This window comes from Calonectris borealis, chromosome 1, assembly GCF_964195595.1.
Source record: "Calonectris borealis chromosome 1, bCalBor7.hap1.2, whole genome shotgun sequence".
In the NCBI taxonomy this organism is placed as follows: domain Eukaryota; kingdom Metazoa; phylum Chordata; class Aves; order Procellariiformes; family Procellariidae; genus Calonectris; species Calonectris borealis.
This window is the reverse complement of record NC_134312.1, coordinates 154,881,362-154,896,529: the sequence shown is the minus strand read 5'-3', so window position 1 is coordinate 154,896,529 and position 15,168 is coordinate 154,881,362. Positions and strand designations below refer to the sequence as shown.

The 15,168-nt window shown below is 40.5% G+C and overlaps 1 protein-coding gene across 1 annotated transcript in view; it reads right to left on the bottom strand.

The window, feature by feature from the left end:
* Window positions 1-15,168, bottom strand: part of COL4A1 (collagen type IV alpha 1 chain) — a 137,720-nt gene that overhangs the window by 65,486 nt on the left and 57,066 nt on the right. Inside the window, exon 2 of the mRNA XM_075140829.1 lies at window positions 11,591-11,641. Coding sequence (XP_074996930.1) covers window positions 11,591-11,641 — 51 coding nt within the window. The remainder of the gene's footprint in view (window positions 1-11,590; window positions 11,642-15,168) is intronic.

Sequence of the window (15,168 nt, the reverse complement as noted above, 5' to 3'; positions counted from 1 at the left end):
ACTCCTTCGGTCCCGAGCTAAACCAGCTCTCAGGCTGCACTTCGAGGTGGGCACACTGAGAAGCGCCCGCTTACGGTGCAAAAGCCAGTGCCATACAGGTTCACATACACAGGGGCAGAAGCTGCCCCTGATCACCAAATGATGGCATCTCACTCAGCTCTGGTTTTTCGCTCCCTGAAAGGATTACTCTTCCTACTATGAAAGTATCCTTTCCCAAGCCTCATGAATTTACAACACTGGGGAACCTGTGCAGCTTGATACACAATGAACCCAAACCTCCAATAGTGAATCTATCAGTATAAACATTTAATTAGAGAGCTATTCAGGTGTGTGGTTCGGGGACTGAGCCTGTGCCTCTGCCTCGTAAATACGAAAGAATGCCTAGACTGAAAGCATATTTCAGTGTCGCCTCATGGCTGCACAGAGCATTCCTCGGGAAGCTGCTAAGTGCTTCCCAGGAGTATAAAAATAGAAATAACCATCTTTGATTATCCTTTCCTCTACATATCAGTATGTATGTGCTTAGTTGGTGTGCAAGTAAGTGGGTGGATATATAGTGTGTCTGAATTTGATTTAGAACCTGAATAAGAAGTAAAATAAGCTGAGTGAAGTAAAATTAACATTCAATAGTCAGCCATGGCTACAGACTCAGCCTCCATTTAATGAGTGTCAAGCAACTGGTTGCCTATTGGCATCGTACAATTCCAGTTAAACCAGCTATAAGTAACGGCCCCTCCCTACATAATTTACCAAGCCTTCTTCATGTAACTCCTTTTCTTGCTCATCCCATAGTTACTCCTCATTTTCCAACTGTGGTAGTCAGTTCTTTTCAACAGAGGTGCCCAAATTCCACTTTTTAGGACTTCTTGAGCCATGTACACTCTTAACGTAAGCTCTCAATGTTTTCTTACATTTGTGTGTCTTTGGCTGATGTACTTTTTGTGTGATATTTGACTCCAGTGCAGATAAACGTTACAGATCCAAAAGTAGCCAGGATGCTGAGGACGAACATATTATTTTGCTTGTTTTCCCTCCATTTGGAAAAAAAAGGAAGAAAAAATCAATGAAGTTTAGTGAGGTACATGCACCTTTCATTTATTTATTCACAACAGATAGCATGCATGACCCCTAGTTTGAACGTTTTATAAGCCAGGAGTAGTCTACCTCAAAGCATGATTGTGGCCATGGTATATGAAGGACAGGAATACAGAGACAAGACTAACAGATAGCAGAAGCCAATAGACAGCAAGTGAACTTTATTTTCCAACTGTGGAAGTCTGTCTGCACAAAACTTGGCCATTTAACACCGAGGTATGTGGTTCATTGTCTTTATGTTTAAACTTTTCTTGATTTTTGAAAAAAAACCCCACAGAGCTCATGATGTTTCAGGAGGAAGTCACACAAACCTTTTACCAAAGGTAGGCATGGGTTCTCCCAAACTTTTTTTTTTTTTGAAAAATCAGACGTGGGTCAAGGAGCCTCTTTCCATCAGTTAGAGCCACGCTGGTGAATAGAAGAACCTTAAAGAACCACAAGGGAGGAGGACGTTTGAAGGACAAATGCGTTTGCAGTGTAAAAAGAAGGAAATTCTATCACCTGGAGACAGGTTGAACCAAAAGGGTACTATATTTCCCACCCCTTCTAATCATCTGTTGAACTCATTAGGTCTGAGTAACTCTTCCTTTGTTTTATTGCACATTGTGTTAAATCACTTCCAGTGTTGAAGGTCCAAGAATATAAGGGGTAAAAATGCTCCACACCCTTCCTTCTTCATTAGTGAAAATTATTTAGCATTTGTTTGCATTTGGCATTGTTTAAAGGCTCACATATAAAGATGAAACAGCAGAAAAAAAAAAGGTCTTGAACTTTTCAGGTTTTTTTAATTTATTTTTGTTCAGATCCTAGACCTGGAATGAAATGTGACGTTACATGCAAGTTTTATTCTCTTGCCAAAGGTTTGTCATATTTACAGAAAATAATCTCTTCCATAAATAGTAAAAACATGGGCAGCTGGTCCTAGACAGTACGGACTGCAATAAAGTTCTCATAATGAAGTAGCTCATATCTTAGAGAGTACATGACAGACTACTATTCTAAACAGCGCTATTCTAACTGCCTTTTGGGGTTAGGTTTGAAATGGGAATTCTAAAGTTTTAAACATTTTGAAAGTTGCATAGGAGGAAAATACCTTTCCACAAAAGCTAAAGGAAATATTCTAGCTTCTGATTTTTTATCATGAAAATACCAGAAGGCAGATAACGTTGTGCCTCCAAAGCATAAATCAGTGTTTCTTCAATGTAATCTCTACAGTCTCTTGACCCAACCAGAAGCATTGGAGAACAGACACTACAATATAATTTTTTTCTAGTACTTTTGGGGTTGTTTAGCCTAAACCAATTAAGTTGTCGAAGATGCGATAATCATTAATAATAATGAAAACCAAATATTTTCCTTATTTTGACATTGTGGAGGATATCAGCATCGTTACTCACCAGTGAATGCCAACCAGAAGTTGGCAGACAGCTTAGTAAGTGTCTTTAAGGTTTTCTTTTTGAAAAAAAAAAAGAAAAGGCAGCAAGGATGTGTAAACGGGCCTGTCAGAATACATGAAATCCGTGATGTACGCCTGCCACCCAGAGGAACCCGCGGGGAAGTGACACAGCCACGGGACGTGGGATAGCGAGAGTCACCCGGGACCGCTCTTCCCCTCCGGCGCCGCTTGCACCGGCAAGGCCGACCCCCCTGCCCCTCCCGGGAGCCGACTCTGCCCTGTGACAGGCAGGGAGCAAAGACAGTTTTGCTTTCAAAAGCTTGGACTTTGCCTGCATCTGGAGAGTTTCACTCTCCCTAGCACTATCCTTTTCCTTTTTTTCTGAGGTAAACATCGTCCCTCAGCTCCCGTGCCTTGGCATTGATATAAAATAATTACATTTAATACCTAGAATTTCCCAAAGAGATCCCTTTGGAGGAGTTTTACGAGGCTGCGTTTGTCCTTGCTGGATTTCCAGCTTCCATTTCCACATTTTCAGACAGAACTGAAGTTTGAGTTGAAGATTTGTAATCGCATCCTTAACTCACAAATATCGTTGAAGGTGCTGCATACAGCTGGCAGCAACACTGGCTTCTCTGTTCACTGCTCCACTGTAGGAGCCTTTGGGATTCTTCCCTTTTTTTCACCTAACTCCTGACGCTGGAGTCAGAGGGCACTTCAGACTGCCCCTCTGTGCTGGAGTCCCTCCTCTCCATTACTCCTACTTAAACCCATTTGTTTTGCAGTTCTGCAGCGTCTTTCAGTATTTGCCTGGCAGTCCAGCAAACTGTTCTGACACAACTCAGGGTCACCAAAACCCCCCAAAGCTTTTAGCATTCTGCTAACTAGCCATGAAATACTTCTGTTGCATCAGTTTACAGTCAATAACAGTGAAATGAGAAAAGAGTGAGAGGACATCCGATTTGATGCCAGTGTCTGTGTTCACTCACTCACTCAACTCAGTTATTTACTTTAACTGTGCACACTGATCTTTGACACAAGCCTTGGTGAGAATTATTTTTGTTGGCATACCAAAACATTTAAAAATGTTCCAGCTGAACTTCAGTGGAAGCTGTCACATGCTTTCTTTAAGAGCTACAAAATTTATCGGTAGGTTTTGCCATTCTAGTTACTCTTAAATATTCTAAGGGATAGAAACATGATTTTCCAGATGGGAGTCTAAGTTGCTTTTCCCTTGGCTTTATCTTAATTTTGCTTTTCTTCTGTTGTTAAAGATGATATAGGAGAATATTTTACCTGTACTGAAAGCTAATAATTATTTTCATCATTTAGGTTAACTTTCTTTGCTATGTTGTCTATAACTCAATTTACTTACTATTCTGTAAAACTTTCTCAGGTATTACACTTACCTGAATGGTAATGCAAATCCTTTTTAACATCTCTTAAAAATGCCTTCTCAGCTGTTCTTGCTCCTTCTGTGATATTAAGCTTCTTTCTTGGCTAAACTAAAGAGGTTCTCCAAATGGTTAGGAACTTGCTTGCGTGATAAAGTACTCCACTATCACTTTTTTAGCAGCTACTTCAGGTTTTCTCTTCGAAAATCCCACTTTAATGCTGCTTCCTACTGCTCTGTCTCCTTCCAAGCATATATGGTTACAAGTTTTGCTATTGCTTCTGCTGGAAGTGTTTGTGAGAATTTTGTATGAAATTTGGTTTTTTACCCTTTCTTAATGAAATCCAAACTTTAAGAGAATTCAGATCTGCTTTTCTGAAAGCCAACATCATGTGGCCAGATGTTTTCAATGACTAATGTAAGTTATGACCTCTCACTGAAAATATAGGTCTAAAATCTGAAATACGAGGTAGCTGAGCAAAGAGAATCAAACAACTACCTATTACTAGTATGAGATTAAAAAATAAAAACAAAACCAAAAACAAACCCCCAAACCACTTTTTGCTCTTGGCTAGGAAGACTAGAAACTGACTTAAGGAGATGACCATATTACTGTGGTTCCCTAGTAGTACAGTATTACTGGTAATATGGTTCACAGTATATGCCGAGGTTGCTTCTTGTGAATACTGCTACAGAGAAAATGTAGGCAGAGACTGATTATTAAGTGCATCAAGTATTAAATTCTTGTGTGGGAACTGACATATCACAGAACGGTCAATTATAATGGCTGGCTTGGTCTGAGATCCCCAGCAAACACCATATAAATTGAATGGCAGAATGATTTAAAGAAGCCTGAGGGGTAAACTACAAAATGTAGCTACTGCTGTTCCCCAGACGTATGCTGTCCCTGACCCATAATCTACACCCACAAAACTCTGTCTGCACCATAGAGTATTATTGCTATGGGCAGCAAGATGAACATGCAGAAAGCAGAAGCAGACTGCAGGTGCTGTCACGCATATGACCACATACTAAAGAACTGCACGCCAGGACCTAAGTTTTATAATCACTATGTAGTCAGTAGATACTGGAAGCATGACTCTGTTTGCACGGACAAAATTTTGGGAAGATTTGGGAAGATTCCAAACTATGCATGGGTATTGCACAGGCACGGGGCAGCTCCGCTTCCCAAGCATGCAGATTTCAGAGAAGTGGAGATCTTACTTTGATCTCACATTTGGAAAACTTTAGTGACTGCATTGGAGGCTCACATGCTTCAGATCAAAATAAGGCCCTGTAATCCTTCAAGAAACCATAATGAAGACATACACTAACAGCAGTTGTATAAATGTAAAATCAAACTCTGTGAGGCTAGAGAGCATGTTTTATTCCATGAAGAAATGCCTGACATTATTATACCAACACCTGTACAAGCAAAGATATGCATCTGACAACAGCTGCTTAAAAGGTCGTATTATGCCAACTGAAATACTACTCTGTGAAAACCTTTAGAAGTCAGCTCTGAAAACTAAATATGAGAATACCCCATCACATAGTATTTCTGGGATATCTGTTTTTATAGCACACTTTCCATAGAGATAAATTCATCAGTGTAATCCACTAGTTTGTGTTAATCTAAGATATGTACCGTACTGAGTGCAAAAATACATCTTAATAAGAAAACATTGCCAGAGACATTCAGTTTCATTTGGGCAAATGGGACAAATGGTTCCAATGACTACTTCAAATGAAGAAAATCTGACAGCTCCAAATGCCACTTAACAGTTTTGTCTGCCAGTTGGGAAACTGTAGAAAACTTTCAATACTTAGCATATCCCACTCAATATTATTCAAAGTCTTTTGACATCTCGTTTTTTTCAAGACTTGCAGCTTTGTTGGTGTGCTCTCTTTATGAAACATAGATGTTCTTTTTCCCTGATTTGAATTAAAAGGATTATTTTACTCTGAGTCACATAAATAAAGGGTAAATCAATAAAAATACACTACTGTCACTGCAGAATTGACACAAACATTCTGACAATAGCCTGATTTTCAAAACTATTTATAAACCACAAGTCTCCTTGAAGAACATCAGATCTGCAGCTGATCAATATCTTTGCTTATTTTATGATGGTCTTCTGATTTCTCCTTTTCAGGAATGATTAGATGATTTCATGTTATCTATCAGACCTTTCCAGACTGCAAACACAATCTTTCCTCTCACATTGCCTACCACCCCTCTTGTCAACTTTATGTCCCTCTCTGGGATGTGTAATTTAGCTGTGCTTTTCTTGATGTCCTCGGTTCATAGTCTTTCCAACTCAGGCATGAACAGGTGCTGTACATGAGGTAAGTTCCTACAGCAGCCACTTAAATAGAAACACCGAGCAAAACTATGGAAGAACTGATTAAAACCAAATAGCAAACATTGACACGAAATAGTGCCAATGGAAAGTGTAAAAATGAACATTCTTGATTAAAAAAGTCTTTATGTTGTTAATACAGGTTGAATATGAAAAAGCATAGACCTAGTGGTTACTGATATGCTCCACTAGAGGAACTGATTTGTTGCCCTCTGCTATATAGCAAAGGAAACTCAGAAGTACTTAATAGTGATCTTCCCACTGACTGCCAGAGCTTCTCTCCAACAAGGGGTTTTATATAGTTTTAACTCATCAATATTACAAATATTTTTCCTCTATCTTGTCTACAATGACAGGAAAAGCCTTGAAGGCCCTCCCAATCTGGTAAACATTAAAAAACCCAAAACAAAACAAATATACTGAAGGCAAGTCAACTGAAACAGTCAACTCTATTTCCCACAGAAAATGGAGAAGCACAATCACCTGCAGACAGCAAAAGCATGTGTGACTTTTAAGACTGTATGAGTGCACAGGAGAGAAAAGACTAGTCATTGCTCCTGTTGACAGGGGACCACAGAGATGTCCCAGGCACTTTAAGCCTAAGCCAGTAACAGAGCTACCTGGCTTCCAGAGCCAAAATGGCTCAAGCAAAGCCAGCTTGTGTGCTTCTGCAGCATGGTCAATCCACATGGGGACGACGGACTCCTCAAGGGAAACGGAGAAGTAATTTTTATGTAGGTATAATAATATGGACTCAGTCTCAGAATTAGGCAAACAAAAATATGCCAATATAAAACGATTTACTCAAGTTTTAACATAGAATCATAGAATCATTAAGGTTGGAAAAGACCTCTAAGATCATCGAGTCCAACCGTCAACCCAACACTACCATGCCTACTAAACCATGTCCCTAAGCACCACATCTACATGTCTTTTAAATACCTCCAGGGATGGTGACTCAACCACTTCCCTGGGCAGCCTGCTCCAAGGCCTGACCACTCTTTCAGTAAAGAAATTTTTCCTAATGTCCAATCTAAACCTCCCTTGGCGCAACTTGAGGCCATTTCCTCTCGTCCTATCACCAGTTACTTGGCAGAAGAGACCAACACCCACCTCGCTACAACCTCCTTTCAGGTAGTTGTAGAGCGCAATGAGGTCTCCCCTCAGCCTCCTCTTCTCCAGACTAAACAGTCCCAGGTCCCTCAGCCGCTCCTCATAAGACTTGTGCTCCAGGCCCTTCACCAGCTTCGTTGCCCTTCTCTGGACACACTCCAGCACCTCAATGTCCTTCTTATAGTGAGGGGCTCACTTTCTTACATCTCAGATAAAAAAAACCTCAAAAGCAGCAGTTACGTAAGAGTTAATTCTATTCTTATTTTCTTTTTTCTTTCAGAGTTTCCTAGCAGAGTTTTTTTTTTAAAGTGAATACTTAATATGCAATGACAAAATCACATTTTATATTCTTGTGACTTTAACTTTTAATGGGTAATGCTGAGGCAGGGCAATCATCATAAGGCATTTATACTAAAGAATGAGAATTTATACTTTAATGCATTCTAACAGATAAGTGTTAGGAGATTAATCATTCTGTATTAGTTACAGCAAAGTTCCAGTGTTACCTCCATTTATACATGCTTCTGATATGGAGTAAAATGAGTGTAAATGGTCATGAATGAGAGAATGAACATTCTTGGAAAAAGTCAGTGCATGGAGAATTTTACTCAGCTCTATACAGTCTTTGTTCTAAATGGTAATTAAATGCTTAACATGCTTTTTCTACACACATTAATGGCTAGAACTTCTTATCTCCACAGCTGCCTGAAATTGTTCTCAAAATCTAGGTAGGCATAACAGAGAAAACATAGCTTCAGTCTGCTTCTGAGTAACCCAATAAAATGTAGGCAAGCGTTCAAAACTCTTAATCAGTTTAAACAGATCTCACACTTTAGGGAGGTTAGAAAGAACAGTCAGTTATGCAGAAAACCAAATAAAAAGTGTAAGAGGAAACAAATGAAGATGTTTTAGGCTAATCCATCTAATGGAAAACAGTAAGGTATTATTTATTATTGTATTATTTTAGCAATGTTATGTTTTTCTAAAATTTCTGCACCTTTTGTTTGGCAAATACTTGATACTTGACATTATATAGCTTAAAATAACAGCCTGATGTTCAGCGTAATAATAAAGGCTTTATAGGATAAGAGCCATCTGCTGCAATTACACTTACTTTCTGAAATTTTCTGAAAGGGATGAAAACCCTTAGACTTTGTCAATTATATGCCCTTGATAAAGTATGAGTCATCTTAAAGGACTTTGGCATAGAAATGCAATTTTCATGGAAACAGCCTAATGAGAGAACATATTGAATGTATGCTAAATATGGCCATCCAAATGGTCATATTGATGAAAAGATTCTCAAATCAGAGAGAAAAATATGGCAATATAATTTACTCTTCCATGTCTGAAATGCTGCTGGGCATTTCACAGCTTTTAAGTCAAATACTGTTTTCAGCACTTTTTCTGGCGAGATCATTAATATGATTATTTGGCCAAATGTATTTTAATTAAATCCCACCCCCAAATCGTAGGGTCTGGAACTTCTTCCCACACTATGGTAGGAAATATATCTCCAGATGTTAATAATTAAGGCATTAAAGGGTAAACCCAGCACCCGCTTCCGCAGCTGCCGAAGCTCCCACGGCAGTAAACTGGTGTGGTTACGTTGCTGAAGAGTGTGGGTGGATTGGAAAAGGCCCTTCAGCGTTTGTGCACTTCTACACAACGTGGAAGCCAGATCAAAAGGGTTTCCAGTGTAGACAACATGTTGGCTGTGGATGGTGTGGGGCAGAATGGATATGGACTTCCCACGCAAGTGGCTACATGAGAAGAGGAAAGCAGATGTTCTGGGGTACCACAAGAGCTGGGCAAGGCAGCCCTCTTCTGGCCTGGATCCTGCCTAGGATCAGTCTTTCTAATCAGTCCTTCTCTGATTAAGCAACATTCACGTAGATCTCTGAGGTAACAGGTACCACTACTGATGTGTGCGTTAACGGGATCCATGTTTAGCAGAGACATGTTTCAAATCCAAGTGCATTGGTTAGAAAGACCATTTCTAGAAATATTACAGAGGCAAGCAGGAAGGATTCTTCCCTTGCCTTCCCTCACCAACTTCTGTCTTCAGGCCTGGGACTCGGTAGCAGGCTGTCCTTATTCTAGACAGGCATTAAATGTAAAGAATTGGGATGAAAAGCTGCACTAGGCTAAAACTAGAGCAGGGGGCAGATGTTTTTAAATAAAACTCACTTTTCTGTTCAAAATCCTAAGTACATTTGAAAGCCTCAGAGTGTTAACATAACGAGCAAGCATTGATATATATTGATCTCAATCAAGTTACTTCTAAATGCATTCCAAAATGCCTTCAAGTGCCTTTCTTGAATATTGTTTTCTAGGTATAACTATTCATTCACCTGACTAAATGTCTCCAATGTCAATAATTAAATTTCCTACATAGCCTAAAAGTATGTAAATATTTCACTACACACATGTTTAAAGTCAGAGAAGTTTGTGATGGAACCCATTAGGAAGAGTGCGGGCTACACTGACTTGCTGGACAAGTTTGCATGATATTCTTCTCTTTTCTACATTTTAAAGTAACCTATATTAATTTGAGGTAGTTTTGGCTTCTAGCATATAAGACAAACACCTATTTCTTTCAAAGAGAACTTTTTGAGACTCTGGACTATGCAAATGAAAAATGCCAGCAAGAGCTCTAGCAAAGAGAGTCAAGATCGCAGCCAGAAATAACTGAAGCATAAGCTTTAATACAATTTATTTCTCCAAACTATCATTTTTTAAAATAGTCTAGTTACAAGATGGTGGCATACTCTATGAACTGAAAACTAATGGCTTTCAACAAGAGGGTTATAACGTAGTATCTCTCTTGTTCTACAATGATTCATTTGTACTTGTTACTGAAAAATAAGATCAAGACACCAAGGAATAAATTCAGAGTTCTGAACCTTTCCAAAACCTTTGCTTTATTTGTTTTTAATACATAGCTGACTTTTATTAAACAGATATTAATGGGTCATTAAAAAAAGGAGACTCCATCTAAAAGATGTTTTGAACCTCGACACTTTTCATCACAAATTAGTCTATGTTCTGTAACAAAGAAAATGATCTTCACTTGGGTCTCCAATTAAGTCATTTACATTCCTTGTTCTGGAAATCACCAACAAACATTCTTAAAACCCTCATCCGTATATATGTAGCTATCGCATGTGAGACAATGTAGAACACCAGCTGTGTATTTATTTTGAAAAAACAAAACAAACCCCCCAAAACAAAAAAACAAACAAACCCCCCACCTCTTCTAAGCATTCCTTTGGGTGACCTAAACAACTTACCTCGAAAAATGTTCCCACTGCAATCACAGGATGATAAAACCTTTGGCTTATACTCATTTATAACGGTAGATACACAGTACATGTGCATGCAGAACAGACCACACTGTAGATTAAGATCTCTACAGCAAAATTGGAAGAGATAAGGAGAGTGATTGAATGTCTACAATATTTACAAAAGCAGGTAATTTACAGGGGGAATTCATGGAATGCTTAAGTATGCTATATTTTTTCTTCACTGTTACTGCTTTAAAAGAAGCCTTTAAAGTGCCTTTTCTGTTTCATACACAGAAAGTTTGGATAGCTGAATGGGAACTTTAAAGCTCATTTGCAAGGTTCTCTCAAAAAGTTTTAAATATTTTTTTTTTCTTGACCTGAAATGCTTTGCTGTATTTAAGTTGATTATTAACCTCCTCCTTCCTACTGCAGGTCATTACCTCCCAGGGCTAACCCTGGTCAGGGTATGTTGCTTATGAAGCATCACAGCCTTCCTGGAGAGCAATCTGCACAGCATGCTGAGGGGAGCATTTCTGAACTGACCTGCTCGCATCACTTCCAGAGGTGGTCAGGATGTCAAGCCAGGACCTCTGCTACCCACTGAAAAGACTGGAGGTGAGGTGTAGGAAAGGTGAGAGTGACGGGTTAGCATCCCACTCGATGGGAAAAGAGGGAGGGCATGACTAAGCACCGGGCTAGGGGCTTCACCCCGCAGTCAGGGCATTCGGCTGTTTCCCACCTGTGGCCCTTCTGCCCTCTGCTGCTGCAGACACCAAGCCGGCTGCTTTTCGGAAACCTTGCTGAAAGGCACACGGCCTGGCCTTGGCAATGCCCCGTGGCGGTGCAAGTGTTCACTGAAACCAATGGCTCACCTGCCTCCCAGTAGATTATACACCATGTGGTTTAAATAAGAAAGATAATGAAGTGGAGAGAGCTGACTTACCTTTTGCCCTTTTACTCCACTGCAGTCACATTTTCCACAACCGGAACAACCCTGAAAATAAAAGAGAAATTGAGAATTAATTGTCTGAACTGGGTGACAGGCAGAACATACCACAACAAGCCACGGATGTCAGCAGTACCATCCAGACTGCAAGGCTGGTCAGCATGGGGAACGTTTGCTTAAGCCCAACGCAATAATTTGTTATCTTTATATAGATGTACACTTCTGGTCTCAGTCACAGCACAATAAAAGATGCCTTTCTAAAAGAAGAAAAAAACCTGCTATAGCTTTTAACTATAGAAAACCATTATATTACTTCTAAATCATTGTCTTTTGAGCCACCATTTAAAAAATAACTCATTTTTATAGAATACACACATACTCTGCATCTGTTTAAAACAAGTGGATTCTCCTATAGGATTCTATATTCATACATTCAAAGCCCAACAGAATATTTAAAACAAAATCAATCCAGTCGTAGAAGCACCTCTTCAATATCAGTTTGTTAATAAATGGCTTGCATTCTACATAAATACTTAATCTTTTTAAATATGTGTCATTGATTTGAGGAGAAAGGAATGGTGAAACTCCAGTTCATGATTTATCTTTGTGGTGGGTTGACCCTGGCTGGACGCCAGGTGCCCACCAAAGCCGCTCTATCACTCCCCTCCTCAGCTGGACAGGGGAAGGAAAATATAACGAAAAGCTCATGGGTCGAGATAAGGGCAGGGGGAGACCATTCACCAATTACGGTCATATGCAAAACAGACTCGACTTGGGGAAATTAGTTTAATTTATTACCAATCAAATCAGAGTAGGATAATGAGAAATAAAACCAAATCTTAAAACACCTTCCCCCCACTCCTCCCTTCTTCCCCGGCTCAACTTCACTCCTGAATTCTCTACCTCCTCCCCCCGAGTGGTGCAGGGGGACGGGGAATGGGGGTTGTGGTCAGTTCATCACGGGTTGTCTCTGGCGCTCCTTCCTTTTCACACTCTTCCCCTGCTCCAGCGTGGTCCCTCCCGTGGGAGACAGCCCTCCACGAACTTCTCCAACATCAGCCCTTCCCACAGGCTGCAGTTCTTCATGAACTGCTCCAGCGTGGGCCCCTTCCACGGGGTGCAGTCCTTCAGGAACAGACTGCTCCAGCGTGGGTCCTCCACCGGGTCACAAGTCCTGCCAGCAAACCTGCTCCAGCGTGGGCTCCTCTCCACGGGGTCACAGGACCTGCCTGCTCCAGCGCAGGCTTCCCACAGGGTCACAGCCTCCTTCGGGTGCATCCACCTGCTCCGGTGTGGGGTCCTCCACGGACTGCAGGTGGATATCTGCTCCATCGTGGACCTCCACGGGCTGCAGGGGAACATCCTGCCTCACCATGGTCTTCACCACAGGCTGCAGGGGAAACTCTGCTCTGGCGCCTGGAGCACCTGCTCCCCCTTCTTCTTCATTGACCTTGGTGTCTGCGGGGCTGCTTCTCTCACATATTCTCACTCCTCTCTCCGGCTGCAATTGCCCAAGTTTTTTTCTCCCCCTTTCTTAAATATGTTACCCCAGAGGCGCTACCACTGTTGCTGACGGGCTCAGTCTTGGCCAATGGCGGGTCCATCTTGGAGCCGGCTGGCATTGGCTCCATCAGACATAGGGGAAGCTTCTAGCAGCTTCTCACAGAAGCCTCCCCTATAGCCCCTTGCTACCAAAACGTTGCCACGCAAACCCAATACAACCTTCTACACTTAAGGAGAAAAATAACAGACCTAATGAATATGGTTTTTGTTTCTTTTCTGAAGACAAAAAATGTTGCCTACATCCTTTGGGTGTTTACCATGAGATCTCTTAATATTGATTTACTGAATCTTTTTATCAGTAATTGGCAATTGTCAGATAGGAAGATGATAGTTTTTAAAGGAAATTAAATATTGGTATAATCACCACAGGAAACTGTATCAACAAGCACTTCTGGACATACTTTATGAAATCAAGTCAAACCACAGCCTCTAAGAGAGCAAACTGCTCCTAATGTTAAGTATAAGATATGGAGGCAACTGTTAATGTTTACTGGCCAGGCAATGACCAGCTCCAGGGTTCTGGTCCATTTCTTACATCTACCACATTTCAAGTGACCTTCTTTCTTTCTTGCCCTCTATAATGACTAACTGTAACTGTCATTATGACGGGAAACCTTCCACTCAGTAAAAGGAAATTCATTGCAGCAGGAGAATCCATAGAAAACATGTATGAAAACATAACCAGCCTGAATTATTTTCCAGTAGATACTATAGAGATCCTTGTTTTCTGAAAGGCTTTCCTTAGGACATGACCACCTCATGGGGTTTCTACACTAGATAAAATAAAATCAAAATACAGCCAACTTGTACCTCCAGAAAATGGTAGTTCAGCATAGATGTTGACAGACTCCCAAGTCTATCTGGATTCTGTGAAGCAAAATTCTGGAGGGCAGGTGGATGGGAGGATTTGGGAGAGGGGCGTTTTCACAGGTGGACTGTGCAGCTCGCCTTGCTAGCCCTGACAGCTGATCTCATCACATGAAATACTCCTAAGTGCCACTTCCCTCAGAAGTAAGGGAGAGAAGATCTTGCTGTAGGTGTTTGAGGAAGGGAGCTTAATATTAATAAATGCTACTAAAAGCTTTCATGCCTTTGTTCACATAAACCTTAAGATGGGGACTTGAGAGATTTGGGAGTTGGCTTATTTGGATCGAGTCAAGAGCAACCAAAAGATTGGGATTTCTATAACATAATCATAAAGAGCCACTCATTTTTTCGCAAAACATGAAAGGGTAACATAAGAAAGAAGTCAGATTAACTGATGTGCAGGTAAAAGCTTACAGTCGCTTTGTGTTACCGAAGTATTTCAGTGCACCCAAGTGCATCTGGGCTACTCCCCGGTTTTCCTCCTCATAGTCATGAAGGAACCGGTGAGTAATTCAGCAGTCTATTGCTTTTACTGTTGTCATGCCCCTCAGAAACAAACTAGGAGGAAAACAAGCAAAACATTTATATCACTCAATATTCCTCCAATGCACATGAGATCCTTCAGCAGCCCCATTAAGCCGTTATCCAGAAGCAGTCAGGGACAGCACCTCTCCAGAGCCAGCTCTTGGCACGGATGCTGGGCACCTGTCCCTCCACACCTACGGGCTCCACAGTCTACAGGGACCTCAGTACTTCTGGGAAATAAGAGCAAATGTACCTAATCCATTTTGAATTTGGAAAACCTCCAAGGAGACCAATAAACATCATCACTCCGGAAAGTTAAATAATACAGTAACATTTTTTCTTGGTAAATACATTTTCTTTTAAAGTAAAGTAACAATGGGGGTTTAATACTGAAAATAAAATTATTAAAGGCTGTCCAGTACAACTAAAGTACCAGCTCCTGAAAAATTTGTTGCTTTTGTTGAGACTCATTTTTTTTAAATGTAGATCCACTGAATTTGTTGTTTGAAGTCGAAATTTCTCCATATTCACATAAAGCAAAAATATTCACATTTTTTCTCTTACATTATTACAGCATTGTACCACGTTATATTATAAATGCACAGCAAGATGAAAATTAA